General features: G+C 41.7%; 2 protein-coding genes across 2 annotated transcripts; one reads left to right on the top strand and one right to left on the bottom strand.

Moving 5' to 3' along the window:
- Positions 1-4,505: 4,505 nt before the first annotated feature.
- Positions 4,506-6,941, top strand: LOC115692727 (probable cinnamyl alcohol dehydrogenase). The gene is made up of 5 exons (XM_030619682.2): positions 4,506-4,709; positions 4,821-4,934; positions 5,030-5,257; positions 5,842-6,281; positions 6,505-6,941. Exons 1-5 carry the CDS (start codon positions 4,621-4,623, stop codon positions 6,702-6,704), a joined length of 1,071 nt encoding a protein of 356 aa, XP_030475542.1. The 5' UTR covers positions 4,506-4,620; the 3' UTR covers positions 6,705-6,941.
- Positions 6,942-9,217: 2,276 nt separating this feature from the next.
- On the bottom strand, positions 9,218-13,927 carry LOC115692751 (uncharacterized). Its single transcript, XM_030619711.2, has 10 exons — positions 13,663-13,927; positions 12,478-12,545; positions 12,230-12,255; positions 11,754-11,844; positions 11,360-11,455; positions 10,478-10,546; positions 10,133-10,191; positions 9,917-10,039; positions 9,746-9,817; positions 9,218-9,635 (listed from the first exon to the last, which is right to left on the bottom strand). Exons 1-10 carry the CDS (start codon positions 13,750-13,752, stop codon positions 9,571-9,573), a joined length of 759 nt encoding a protein of 252 aa, XP_030475571.1. The 5' UTR covers positions 13,753-13,927; the 3' UTR covers positions 9,218-9,570.
- Between the last annotated feature and the right edge of the window lie 628 nt (positions 13,928-14,555).

A 14,555-nucleotide genomic window follows, 5' to 3' on the forward strand; every position in this document is an offset into this window, starting at 1 on the left:
GGTGGCCCGTCGCCACTGCATATGATGCCAGCTGAAAATATGGACTTTCTAGTTTTCTGGCCATGTACATGGACCTCCAGGATTGCTCTGTTCATCGTGGATTCGAGCGTATGCACCAGCAACTTAAAATACTTTCGGTCCTGTTGATGGACTCGTGATTTCTTATGGTGTAAGGCTGATAGTTTTCCCGATCATTCGTGGCCAAACTTGCGCAGTTGAAACTGCATAAATTGCGATTGCTTGACGTGAACTTGAAGCAAATGTCACGCATCGGGGGGTTCATAATATGGAATATAAGAGCATTGTGGGTCGAGCCCTTGAATTTTTTTCCGTCCAAGGTCAAAGCAAGACTGGAAAGGAGAGAGAGCTTGAGCATCCCTAGGGCATTAAGCGTGGCACAATTCCCTCTCCTTTGTAGCCACGAAATGCCAAAACTCAAGTCTGTCTTTCGTTTTTAGGGTAGATGCGTGATAGGGTCTAGAGCAGCTACGAGATCAGTACAACGTTAATCACGTCCTATTCCTTAATGACGATTACAAATACAAAGTCGCCTCGAAGCATTTCAAGGCTACAGTACCCTTGTGGGTTTGATTACTCTGTCCAACTTGGAGCCATAATGAGATCGGAGATTGAAAGTGGGGCTAAATCTTAGTTAAGCTAAGAAAACGTCCAATGAGAATAAAAACCAGATTCTATGGACCCCTTTAATTTGTTTGGTTTAGAAGAGAGCCCTGGACAAGATTCCGACTTTATGGAAAAGCAAATCTAGATCTCTGTGTTACCCGCGAGCAACACGTGTCGCACGGTGAGTGGACTTGTGCATGATTGACATGGCACAACTGTGATATGCAATATTTTCTCGTGTTACAAGCATCCTGCTTAAAACAATCTATGAATAATAACAAAGTTGGGTAACACGAAATTTTAGAAGAAATTACCCAAAAAAGTAATAAATCTATTGCACTTGTGCCAATTTAGTCATAAACCTATCAATTGTGTCAATTGAGTCATTACCATTTTCACGTTTTGCCAATTGAGTCTATCTGACCAATTTTAACCGAAAATCGCTAACATGGATGTCGGTAGTGCCACGTAAACCGGCCGGCATCCACGTCAGCAATTTTCAGCTAAAATCGCTCGGATTGATTCAATTGGCAAAATATTAAAAAGTTAATAACGGAATTGGCACAAGTATTCGACCAAAAAAAATTAGCACAAGTGCAATAGATTTAAGGATGAGTCCTAAAACTTATCGAATTGGTCCAATCAAGTCCTCCCGCTAATTGCACTTCTTGAAAGTAGTAGGAATCGATTGCACTTTTTTGAAAACTTTAAGACTCGATTATACTTTTGTGACAAGTTTTAGGACTTTCAGTATACTTATCCCAAATATTAACTTAGGCCAAATATACGTTAATACCTATGATTAATAGCAAATGTCTCACGGAAGCTAGACCAGAGCTAGACTAGACGTAACGTATCAAGGCAAAAGATCCCTTATTCTTCCCTTAAACTGTCATGGGGGGTCCATTTACTATAGAAATAGAGACAATCAGTCTCTTAACAGTAATGAGCCAGTACAAACAACAATCACTTAGAATTTAGAGAAAAGATACTTGGAACTTGGAAGTATCCCCCAGTGTCAATTCTTGACCTAGGGACTTTAACTCCAGCTGAGCAGACCCGGAATCCTGCTATTTAAAGGCACAAGGAGACTCATTAGCTTGGCACACCACTTGACCACCAAAACACACCCAGCCATCTTTCGTAGAAACCCTCACGAGTCCCGCACCACAGTTCACATACTCAGTGGCATTTCTCCCTTTTATGAGATGGCAAGACCAAGAGTCTCTCTCACTTCAGCTCTTCTGCTTCTGCTTCTTCTTCTCCTGATGACTTGTGCTGCGTTCAAGACTGAAGCTAGATCACTCAGGAGCATCACCCCCAACTTGCCTGGCTCGTTGAACGGTTTGCATCTCAAGATCATGATCAAGAACTCAGGGCCAAGCCCGAGCGGTCCCGGGCACAAGTACAGGAAGCTGGCCCAATTCATCGGGTGGACTAAATCATCGGGCCCTAGCCCAGGCGTGGGGCACTAGCATGATTAATTCACTTGTCTCGGTTTGTTCGTGGTGATTCTTAGCTAATCTCATCCTCGTATCCAATCGCTTTGTGTATTACTTGGCTCACACGTTCCTAGTCATTTGACACCGAAACTTATGACAGTTCACTGAACTGACGTTAAATACATAACGACAATAAATACTTCGAAAATGTTCTATGATGTGCATTTTTATCATATCATCAAACCTCTATATGATTTGAAATGCATTTTGGTAATAGTAACAGTACATGCAATCATGTGTATCCAACACATTTTCCTTATGTTTCTATATTTCACACATGCTATAGCATGTGACAATACTTTGGATCAATGAAATTCCATTCCCTTCATAAATATATGAGAGATTTTCAGACCGATTTCTTTATTGGGCTTGAATTAGTGGAGTATTGCTGATATCTCCCTCAAAAGGGCTCTAGACATAATTTCTATTATATATAATTGTAGTCGATATTAGGGAAAATTGTTCAAAAAGTCTTAAACATATTGCATCTTTGCCAATTCAATCCTAAACCTTTTAATTTTACCAATTAAGTCCTAAACAATTTGACTTCTTGTCAATTCAGTCCATACAGCCAAGTTTGGCAAGGAAAGTGTTAATGTGGACACTAGCCAGCCTATAATGCACTGACATGGATAATTTTTAATATTTTTTTTTATTTTTTGATTTTTGATTTTTCTTTTCTATGCATTTTCTTTTTTTCCCTCCCCTTCTTCCTCCCCAGCTGATCGCCGCCGGCTAGAGGGGAGGGCTGACGAGGTTGACCTCACCGACCTTGGGCGAACCTCACTCCCGCTAGCCATTAGAGAGGGCGAGGTCGACTTCACTAGATCTGGAGGGCGAGGTCGGCCTCGCCAATGGCTGGCAGGGGCGAGGCTCGCTGATTGCCAACGCCCGGCGATCACTTGGAGGAGAAAGAAGGGGAGGAAAAAAAAAGAAAAAGGGAAAAAGGAAAAAGAATAAAAAAGAAAAGAAAAATTGAAAAATATTTAAAAAATTGTCCATGTCTGTGCCACATAAATCGGCCGGTGTCCACGTCAGCGATTTTACAGATCAAAATTAGTTAGATGGACTTAATTGGCAAGAAGTGAAAAGGTTTATAACTCAATTGGCAAAATTAAAAGGTTATAGGACTAAATTGGCAAAAGTAAAATAGATTTATGATTTTTTAGATAATTTTCCCGTCAATATTGATATGACATGAGTTGTGATCTGCAAGGCCCTGGCCCAAGGAAAAAAGGGCCCTTTTTCTTCTTGGGCTTCTAGCCTTTAACAGCAGAAAGAAGCCCACAATCATATTTGGGCCTTCGAGACTCCAAGCTTACGGCCCATAATTGAATGCAGCTCTTATCTGATCGAGAATTTCACTTGATAAAAAAAATTGGGCAGATCAGGAGAGACTTGTCCTTCACCTAGTTCATATCTGACCGTGAAAGTTGACCAATCATCGGCATGACTCCGTTAAAGATGAATTATATTCGTACATCGATTTTCCCGTGCTTCCTTTGACGATGATTATTCATATTCGAGTCCTATTTCACCTACCACGTTGGGGCACGTGCCTTCCAAGTCATGTTCTCTCATGCCCCACTGGAAAGTACATGACTAGGCGGGCAATTTGGCACCAATTGGAGAATTATATACATGGACAACCATATGGGACTTTTAGGAAATTCTCGTGTGATTGGCCACATTCTTATCAATCCAAAATCAAATATTTGAAAGGGGAAAATGACATAAATAGTCCTGAAATTCGGCTCAATATATAATGTAGTTCCTGAACTTTTGGTACATACTGGAAGGATTACATTGAACATTTTCATATTGTTCATGGATTACATTAAATATTTTCATATACTTCAGGGACTACATTGAACAAATTAAAAGTTCAAAGATCACATTATATATTGATCCAAAGTCCAAATACTGTTTGTGTCGTTATGAGGTGGGGAGGAGAGATCTCAAGTCCATGGAAGAGGAGAAGAGGTAGAGTCTCTTTCCCAATGTATTGTCGAACTAATTCGACAAATTCAGATTAGGCTGGTGCGGAGGAGGATGGGACCACCTGGCATTTTTGTTTTAGCAAATGTTGTTGCCGAGTCAATTATCGGGATCGTGATTTAGGACGGACTGTTTCGGATGGATAACGCTTTCTTGTCATGCCGGCATCTCATGCAAGTAACTCTGGTTATCTCCTCCTTTGTTTTCTTTTTCAGTTTCTTTGGACATGAGTGCAGAAACTGCGAATGGCTTGCATACAAGTCATGATACTTAACCCACCCCCACTTCACCTACCGCGCCGCGCCCCAGTTAGAGGATTGCTTGCTGAGGTGTCACTTTTGGCCAAAGCCATCTTACTTTGTCCCATATATATCACACCATTCGTGAATCTTTGATTCCTGTCCTGCAACTTCACGCTACAGTGCACAGCAACTCAACGCCTCCGTCAAAACTCTCTCCAAGCATCCACCTTGAGAAGCTTGAATCTTTGAGCGAAATGGGCGGCCTTCAAAAGGAGAGGACCACCACAGGTTGGGCTGCAAGAGACCCGTCTGGCGTTCTCTCTCCTTACACTTACAGCCTCAGGTTGATTCAAGAACTTGCCTTTTTCCAGGATTAAATAAAGATAGTTGAGCATCAAGTTTCGTTGGGTTTGTGATGTCGTTCTTATATTTTTGTTTTTGCTTTTTTAATCAGGAACACAGGCCCAGAAGATCTTTACATTAAGGTGTTGTGCTGTGGAATTTGCCACAGTGACATTCACCAGATCAAGAATGATCTCGGCATGTCCCACTACCCCATGGTTCCGGGGTAGGTCTTTTCTGGCATTCATGACTGATGTTTCCTTGTCTCTGTTTGTTCATTTTCTTAATTTATCTTTCCCCTCTTTTGCGGATGTTTTTCAGGCATGAAGTGGTGGGTGAGGTTCTGGAGGTGGGATCAGATGTGACCAAGTACAGAGTTGGTGACCGAGTAGGAACCGGAATAGTGGTTTGGTGCTGCAGAGACTGTGGCCCTTGCAAATCAGACCTGGAGCAATACTGCAACAAGAAGATTTGGAATTACAATGACGTTTACACCGACGGCAAGCCCACTCAAGGTGGTTTTGCTGGTGAGATGGTGGTTGACCAGAGGTGAGCACTTACGTTATCATTACTCTCGTGTTCTGTGCTGAAATAGCCTACTCAGTGGAGGAGAGTTAATGATCCCTCGAGGACACCTTGCCTCCGCAGATTTTTCCCATTGAATTGAAAAGCAAAATATAGAAAACGTCCAGGATGAAATCCAATGGTGAAATAATGTGAGGGCACCATGCCCCCCATCTTCCTAAAGCTGATCGAAAAGTGGGCGTGCTCCGTTTTAGCCCTTCCATTGTTGATTCTTTTCATTGCAGTTAATTTGTCTAGGGTCAATGTTTATGCCCCACGAAATCACATTCGACTTGATGAACGATAAATCAGAAAAAACATGTCTGGCCTTGTCAATTTCAGCACTCATGTGCTTCGAATGGCATGGCTCATGGCTCGATTTGATGGTGTATGTCAATTTACTAACCTAGTTGGAAAACTTGGAAGGTCCTGGGAATTAGTTTAGTGGAATGATCGTTGGAAAGACACATGACCAGCCTAAGCCAACTTCTGCAGCATTGCATGTGAACCCATACAAAGTGAAATTGATGGAAGATTTGACTGGTCCGATTGGGTCCTTTGCCCTTCAGGTTTGTGGTGAAAATCCCAGATGGGTTAGAATCGGAGCAGGCCGCGCCGCTGATGTGCGCTGGTGTGACCGTGTACAGCCCTCTGGTGCACTTTGGGCTCAAGCAAAGTGGCCTGAGAGGAGGGATATTGGGGCTTGGAGGGGTTGGCCACATGGGGGTGAAGATAGCCAAGGCCATGGGACACCATGTGACTGTGATAAGCTCTTCTGATAAGAAGAAAAAGGAGGCACTGGAGCACCTGGGTGCCGATGCTTACCTAGTGAGCTCCGATGAAAATGGAATGAAAGAGGCCTCCGATTCGCTCGACTACATTTTTGACACTATCCCTGTGGTTCACCCTCTCGAGCCTTACCTGGCCTTGTTGAAGCTCGATGGGAAGCTGATCTTGACCGGTGTCATCAACGCTCCTCTTCAATTTGTCACTCCCATGGTTATGCTTGGTAAATTCTCTGCCCTCTCTTTCTCTCGACCACAGTTTTTGAATGGATTAGTCTGTGCATCAATGAAAATCCGTTGTGAAGTCTCGTCATATTTTACTCCAATTGTGATCACAGTCTGATGTTTGTTGCTGGCATTTTGCGAACAAACGCAAAATCTTCTCTTGGATTGACGGTCTTTCAAGAAATTGCACGTCACCTCATTTGTGCGGTTATAAACATGCAGGGAGGAAGTCAATCACGGGGAGTTTTATAGGGAGCATGAAGGAAACGGAGGAGATGCTCGAACTCTGCAAAGACAAGGAACTGACTTCCCAGATCGAAGTGGTCAAGATGGACTACATCAACACGGCCATGGAGAGGCTCGAGAAGAATGATGTCAGGTATAGGTTCGTCGTGGACGTCGCGGGAAGTAAGCTCGACTGATACGGACTTTGAGCCCCTCATCTTTCTCTCTCTTTTTCTTTTCCTTCTGCGATATTAAAGGCGAACTCGATGTGCTCGTCTTTCAATTTAAGCCTCCTTTTACACCCTCTTGTCGTTGTTTGCTACCCTGATGATATTGTTTTCTTCTGTCTTTGTAACGAACCATGGACCTGACTTCTTGAGTATTCTAATGAAGGTTATGGGGAGTTTCATTACGAATTTTGACTATTTGGATTCTGGAAGCGTGTTGAATTGAATTGGGTTGATCTGTGTTTTCAAAGAGAGGTGGGTGAGGGTTCTCTTTTTGACAGTGACCCAACACCTATCTTGGCAGATAAGATAAAAGTTGACGCAATGCATTTCACAATTAAGCTTTTCATAAATTGGCAAAGGTCACTATCGCTTTCATATGGAGTTTTTATCCCGAGTGTGTTATTCCCGGGGCTCTTTGCCCCTTTGGCTGACAGTTGGCGGCGTGATTAGGTGCCTTCATTTCGCGAAAAATAAATAATTTTAAAAAATAATCTCTTATATTATTTAGAAAATTAAATGAGTGGAAATTTTTTTCATCGCCTTTGAAAATAATTGGGTATAAATTGTTATTGATTTGAATATTTTTCCGTTAATTAATTTTTCTAAATGATATGAGCATTCATTTTTTCGAAAATATTTTTCAAATCACTCATTTTTCGTGAAACAAACACGAAAAATAACTTTCAGGAAAATATTTTTCGGGTTTTCCGGCGTTCGTTTCACAGAAAATAAATTAGCCATGGAAAATATTTTCCCTCAATGAACAAAACAACTTTAAAAGTGAGAAAAATGGAAAACATTTTCCTCCCTCCTTCTTTCATCATTCATTATAATTATAATTATTTTTATTTTTTTAATTATCTCTTTTTCTTTTTCTTTTTTTTCTCTTTTCTTTCTCTTTTTTATCTTCTTCTCCTCAAGCGTTGCCCGAGGGATCTGGCGAACTCGAGCCTTGCCGCCCTCTGGCGTGGCTTGAGCTCACCTGTGGCCGGTCGCCGGCCTTCGCCGTGGCTGGCGACCAGCCGGAGAAGAAGATAAAAAAGAGAAAGAAAAGAAAAAAGTTAATTAAAAATATTTAAAAATCGATTTAAAAAGAAAAAAATATTATTAAAAGTAGTGTACGGAGGAAAAGATTTTCCATATGAAACGGTGGAAAATATTTTCCGAGTCTTTTTCAAATTTCAGCCGAACAACGGAAAATCGTATCATTTTTTCTGGAAAATGACTTTCCGAAAAGCATTTTCCAGAAACATTACATTTTCCGCAAAACGAACAAAGCCTTAGAGTCGAGTTTTTTTTTTTTTCCTGAAAACTACTGTCGAACTAGCCATAGATGCAAATTGCTGCTCTCAAGGAATGAGCGCAAAATAAGATAGAAAAGGGCAGAGAGTGGAGATTAAAAAATAGAGTCGAAAATGTCGACCGACGGATTGATCTGAGCCGTCAATTATACAAGCCTCGCGTGGGTAACCATCGGATCCGAGGCTAGCATCGCTCGGTCCGCGCGTGAAAGTTTCGCGGCTTTAATTAAACAAAGCTGAAGATGTTTTGGAAAACACGGGATTTATGAAGACGCCGAGCTAGTGTTCGATCGAGGAAACATCGTGGGTACTCGGAGAGATGCAAATAATGGCGAGCGTTCATCTCGATCTTTCTGTTGGTACTAGAAACAATCGCAAACATTGTCCCGGTCAATCCCCAGTATTTTGCCATGGAAGATTTCCTCTCGATATTTTGCCCCCGTGAGATTGAGACCTCAAGCAAAGGATAGGACGTATGAAATGACTACACCCCACGGCTTTTGCTAATGTCCGGGTCCCACCCGCTGGGCACCCTCACCAGCTCCTCTGCCCTCTCGAACATCATCATCATCGGTCCTCCACCACCAAAACCCGCCACTTTGATGGGGCACGCCCCCAAGACTTTCTTGCTCTCCTCCTGATTGGAAGGAAGAGGAAAGAAAAAGTTGGGGGCAGTTCCATGTTTATTTTCGGGGTCTGATGATGTCAACTCCTGCGTGCACATGACATCAATGAAGAAGTTAAGAGTTGATGAAACACGGCGATTGCGAAATGAAGGTCACACCCAAGTGAAAGCGACCTCCGAAAACGCCAAATGGATCTTGCTAAGGCACCATCTTTTAAGATAAGCGTGCCACTTCATGTAACGACAGACGTCGCACCCCCATCCGCATGGGATTAATCATTGCGTTCTTAGGGGATTATCGTACGCAAGTGAACTTGCCCTGTTTCTCTTCTCGTTCTCGCCCCTCGACCTGATTAATTTTTTTACTGATTCCTACTCAGAAACACGCAAGTGAAATTGCCAATTTTTCGCCAAAGAAATTGCCATGTATCGCATCTCGGCCTTGACGTGTGTTGCTGATTCCTGCTCGGAAGGCCCAGCTGCTGATGCATGCCGCGGGGAGTGCTTGCCATCGAAACGATTGAAAGCAAATGAAATGCAAGCGCTTCAGAATATTCATGGGGGCAAATGCAAAGAAAGCCTTTCTTTCATCGCTGCAAGTTTCTCTGTGCAACTCCTACTAACATGTAATAACCAAGAGTCCGTTACAAAAATTAAAATCCCGAAACATGGACGGGATGTAAGATTATGGCCGAGTAAATTAGGCAGGCGTGCATGGACGGACAAGGGAATTTCGAAGAAAAGAAGCCTCAAAAGAGAAAAAAAAAAAACTACAGTGGCTTGTTTGGCATTGCAGTCCTGCATCCTTTATATGAACCAAAACTACAATGGATAGGTACCCCTTGAAGCTGTTGAACTACCTGCGCGACCAAAATACTGACCATCTGATGTGCTAGCCATGAACATTTTATAGTCCCTGACTAAAATACATGTTCATGAAATATCTGGACGGATTAAACCCGCTCAACATAACTGCAAAGCAGATAAAAGAAAGTATTCTAAGAGGCAAATAAATGATAAATATGCTTGAATCAGAAGTCGTGAATAACAACTTGCAAACAGGAATCATATCCACAACTTACAAATAGGACAAAGGACGATGACAGCACCAATTGGGTATAGGAAGAAAGTGGTCCTCTCCAAAAAGGGCAGCACTGCAGTGAAAGAGAGTTTATCACTAAAGGACTCTGGTAAGCAATCAGCGCACTGCTTTTAGTGAGAGAGCGACAGAGAGAGAGAGAGAGAGAGATTACCATCATAACCTAAGAAGTTTAGATAATGGTAGTAACAAGCTGCCACCATGAAAAGCAGATTTGACAGCAATACAGGAATAAAGCCATGAGCTACCAGGAGAGGAGATAAGAAATAGTGTATCACTGCCACATCATACACAGCATCAGTTGTTGATGAACGACACCAAAATACTGATATTTAAAGATTGTGAGAACGTGTATGGATTTAGGGTATACCATATAGTAAAACAAACATAGGGAAGAAGGAGTTGCAGTGTACATCGAATGCATAGAGCCTTCAAGAATGAGAAAACATTAACATCTATTAGTACAAAAACCATCTGAGCTCTGATGCGCATCAAATTAATCTAGATTCAAGCTAGTAAGTTAGGAAATGAAAGTATCTGCCACAATGCTAGCGAGATTGTCATCTTAACAGAGTGCAGAATTATAGAAATCAAATCTCCACATGATCAACATAAGGGCCAAAGTTGAAAATTTCAAGGACCGATTATTTGAGCTTTACTGAAGAAATTGACGCTGAACAACTAAACACGAGGGAAGATGAATTTCAAGACTTGCCATTCGACGCGTTGTTCAACCACATGACTATTTGGAGCCTCCTCCCGAAGATAGCTGTTTGTCAAGAACCTGCAAGAAAATCAAAGAATGAAAATGGATATTACACTAATACAGCACTAAATATTAACTCATACAAATTATTGGTAGATGTATTTTGTTTATTTTGCAAAATGGCTTCCATTGTTTCTTTATTTAACTTGCACAGAGATGATAACCAGAAGTGATTGGGGATCAACCTCCACCAACAGAAAATCTGTCCCAGGTCCTTCCAGTGAGAAGCAAAATTTCCTTTGTTCAGCTTGTAGTTAGAGGATAAACGTAGTTATTCTAGATAAGATAGAGACAGCACCAGATTTTTTTTCATCCAATCCAATGCCAAAGAAAAAAACTGATCGCTGGGCATCGGATTAACAAACATTCCATTGCGTCATCATGATAGGCTATTAGTGCTAATCATCAATACTGGACCCAAAGGACCAAATTCAGGAAGAACATCGAATGCACATGCTGATAATATGAACAACTAAGAAAATATATACATAAGCAACTAATATCATGGTCAATAGATATGCCTCTGGCTACCATTACCAAAGATGACTCCGTAAAATTCGTATGGTAATGATTAAAGCCTACTAAACAAATACTCAAGCACATTTCACAAAACTCGCAAGAAGGAAAATCAAATGCACTTTTATTGCACCGATGCAATTGCAGTTTGCCTTTCTCTTGGCGAACTCTGTAAAGACTATTTAACTCTCCTTCAGGGTGGCAAACAGGAAGTCAGTAATTAGCTTGATTGACCTGAACTGTGTCAATGAAAAGCCCAAAGAAATTTAAGGATTAAAATTTGCAGCTAAGTTACCATAGGCAAGAGGCTCTTACCAACAAAAAGTAGACAAGATAGCTCCAGTCACCAAAAAATGGAAAAGTAACACTGAAATAATTACAAAAACGGCATGTGCAACGCTGTGGTCATACCTGAAGTAAAGAACAGATGCAAAAGAAAAAATGATGAGCAAAGAACTGTCTAGAAAAGACTTGCAAATGACATGTGCATATGTAATAACCCAAAGGCATGCAGCTAATCATGGAAGAAAGCATCTCATGTAAAACTATCTATATGCAATTGACTAGGAACCAAATATTTTTCAAAGTTTTTACTTTTGGTCTTCCCATTCTTTCGTGATACACCATAAGTTATGTGTATCATAAGCCAAGTAGATCGGTTCTTCCCAATTTACAAAAAGAAGCTAACGAAAACAGATATGCAACTTACGCAGCACAATAAGCTGATACTGCGACTACCAAAAGAAGACTGCTGATCACCACAAATGCCGGATCATCACGTGCCCACTGGTTCTTAGTTTCTGAGACAAGGAAAGGAAGGACAAAGTGACCTCTTGACCACTTCAAACATTTGGCAGCAACTTTCATAGTATATCTTACAATAAAGTCAATCCACAGATGCCTAGGACAAAAAGCCAAAACAAGAGGGGAGAAACAAGGGGAAGATACAACAATCAGAAAATCATCTCATTTACAACACAAAATTCCGCCCACGACACTCAGCAATTCTAGATTCTAAATTAGGAATTTATGTTAGACTAGACATAATGTGAGGAGGTAAGGGTGACAAACAAAGCACAAAATTTAGAGCATATACATTCAAGGAGCACACAGCCTGAATTAACTACATGAAACTGATATTACTGTAAACCAAGTGGATGGAAACTTGCAAATGTGAGGACTTACGCTTGTGATACTTTGTGTGCTGATATCTGCATTCATTGCCCCATCGCACATGCCAGACATAAAACTAATCCAGTCAGTTAATTTGGTACAATCCAACTCCAAAAACCCTAGACTAACAAGAAGATCAGTAATGTATAATACAACCATGAGAAATACTCACAGAAGAAAAAAAAAACAAAGCTCAATGAAAAGTATGATGACAGATATTAAAGAATGACTAGAACGGTGATCAAGATTCGAATTCTTACACAACTTTTGGTGATGTACACAGATGAAGCATTTGCCAGAATGTATATTCGATGTCCATTTGTTGCCACTGCATTAACCAGAGAAGCGGGAGAACGAAAAAGAAGCAACAGCAGCAGGTAAGAACATTCCGACAAAAAAATTGATCTCCAATAAATCATTGATCAATGCTATTGCTACCATATTTCCAATTGTAAAACATGAACAAATTTATGAACCAGCAAGAAAAGAACCATAATGAATAATATAGATAGTATACGTAGTAGGGCCCATAACATGAAAACAGGCTTCGACAGAGGAACTTGCAATTGGGAACACACCCGACAGTACCAGTTGTGGATCATTTGGGATCCAGATCAATGAAATGTACATCCCAGAAATTTCGGAAGCAAAACCGACAGCAGTGTATCATACCACAACGAGACTGCACATTAGACCGTCGCTTGCAAATATACGACACACACACGACATTCTTGACAAGCTATGTTGTTGGGTCCCTCTCTTAATTACAAATACCACAATGGACCTAACAAGCAACCTCGAATGTAATTTGCGAAGATGCAGAACATAAGCTATATTCCAAACTTCTCTTGTCAAAACGGCTCGAAAGTGATCGCGCGACAATTGTAACAGCTATAAAGCTCTGTACGCTGCACCGGAGCAGAGCATTTTGAGTTCTCAATAGGAGAAGAAATTGCCATGCGACGTTCAATCGCCAGGCCTTGATGGCTAACAAGGACAATGTCCCCCCACGGAACCTCGGCTGGCAACACCGAACATTGAGCAGCGCAACAAATCTCCAACTCAAACTTCTCACGCACGGATCAAGCCACGCTCAGATTATATCCAGACTAATCACAGAGAAAAAAATATCTACAGAGAGTCCCCAAAACAGCTCAACACCATCACTTTCTCCGTCCCCCAAGACCCAGCAGAAGCGAGTTAATGCAAGCGCAAAGTTAGCTAGAGGGTGGAAATTTTCCGAGACATACACGAATCAAAAACTAATGAGTCGTTCACATACATTCAGGATCGAACTCCTACATCACATGGCCAATTGACTAGCATCCTATCGCCAGCGAAGAATGCGGGAAGATGCGACCGTAAGGAGATCAGACATACTGAGCTACTAGCCGAAAAAATTCACATCCAGAAAACGGGAGAGAGAGGGAGGGAAATTAGGGGACCTTGACAATTCTGCGGAGGTACGGAGCGAAAACGTTGTTCGATCGAGAGGCGGAGGACGACGACCGCCCCCTGGATGCCGTCGGCAACATCTCTTCCGAAATCCTCTCTCCTCTCTCTCTATTCGCTTCGCAGAAGCTCCCTGATCGGAACAATTGCAGAATCGAAGCAGCTCTCTCGCTCTCTCCGGCACGGTCTGTCAACTACCTCTGATCGATCGATCGCTCGATGTCAGCTCTCTCTGCGATCTTGCCAAATGCAAAGTCGAAGAACCTCGGAATTGGATGGGGGTGGAGCAACCGCCCCGGGTCGGATCCGGTCGATGGGCAAAACCCGACTAGCTTTGATTGGGCCTAAGCCCAGCTTAGCTGAACCTGATGAAACCAGGCCTGTGTTCTTGGGCTTGAGTCGGGAGCTTTTTTACATCTTTCGGGTGGTCTGGTGGTCAAGGTCATCATCGTAATTTCGCGCAACGAGTCGTTTATGGTTGCCACCCTTTGGTAAGACTGGTATGAAAATCACGGCAAACATCTGCAATATTCGAAAAATCACTTTTGACTGCGTGCTGTGTTAAGCAGGATGTTGCCCTTGTAAAAGGTTCGTTAATAAGCGAGCTTATACGACTCCAAGTATTCCGTACCAATATAATTCCGGTCATTGCCTACTTTGTAATATTATTGGACATATGACAACGACCCATTATAGTTTCTCGTTAGATTTATCTCGAAACTTATAACGGAATCGAGACTTTTCCTTGATGTTGTAAAAAAAATTGTGCTATATCTTGATACTTTCGATTTTCCTTTAAAACGGTCGATGATGCATTGGGATTCAGTCATGTCGTGCTTGGGAAAGAACCATTCCACAATGCTTTAAACATGAACTTCTAATCCGT

This window comes from Syzygium oleosum, unplaced genomic scaffold (genome assembly GCF_021117445.2).
Source record: "Syzygium oleosum isolate NSW1041296 unplaced genomic scaffold, Sole_v2.1 Sole_v2.33, whole genome shotgun sequence".
Lineage (NCBI taxonomy): Eukaryota > Viridiplantae > Streptophyta > Magnoliopsida > Myrtales > Myrtaceae > Syzygium > Syzygium oleosum.

Excerpts from the sequence above, each read along its gene's own strand:
- LOC115692727 (XM_030619682.2), top strand. The coding sequence starts at position 4,621 with ATGGGCGGCCTTCAAAAGGAGAGGACCACCACAGGTTGGGCTGCAAGA. Across the intron at positions 4,710-4,820 it reads CCTTACACTTACAGCCTCAG|GAACACAGGCCCAGAAGATC; the intron begins GTTGATTCAAGA and ends TTTTTTAATCAG. Across the intron at positions 5,258-5,841 it reads GAGATGGTGGTTGACCAGAG|GTTTGTGGTGAAAATCCCAG; the intron begins GTGAGCACTTAC and ends TTTGCCCTTCAG.
- LOC115692751 (XM_030619711.2), bottom strand. The coding sequence starts at position 13,752 with ATGTTGCCGACGGCATCCAGGGGGCGGTCGTCGTCCTCCGCCTCTCGA. Across the intron at positions 11,845-12,229 it reads GCACACAAAGTATCACAAGC|AAACTAAGAACCAGTGGGCA; the intron begins GTAAGTCCTCAC and ends TCCTTGTCTCAG. Across the intron at positions 10,040-10,132 it reads TATGTTTGTTTTACTATATG|TGATACACTATTTCTTATCT; the intron begins GTATACCCTAAA and ends ATGATGTGGCAG.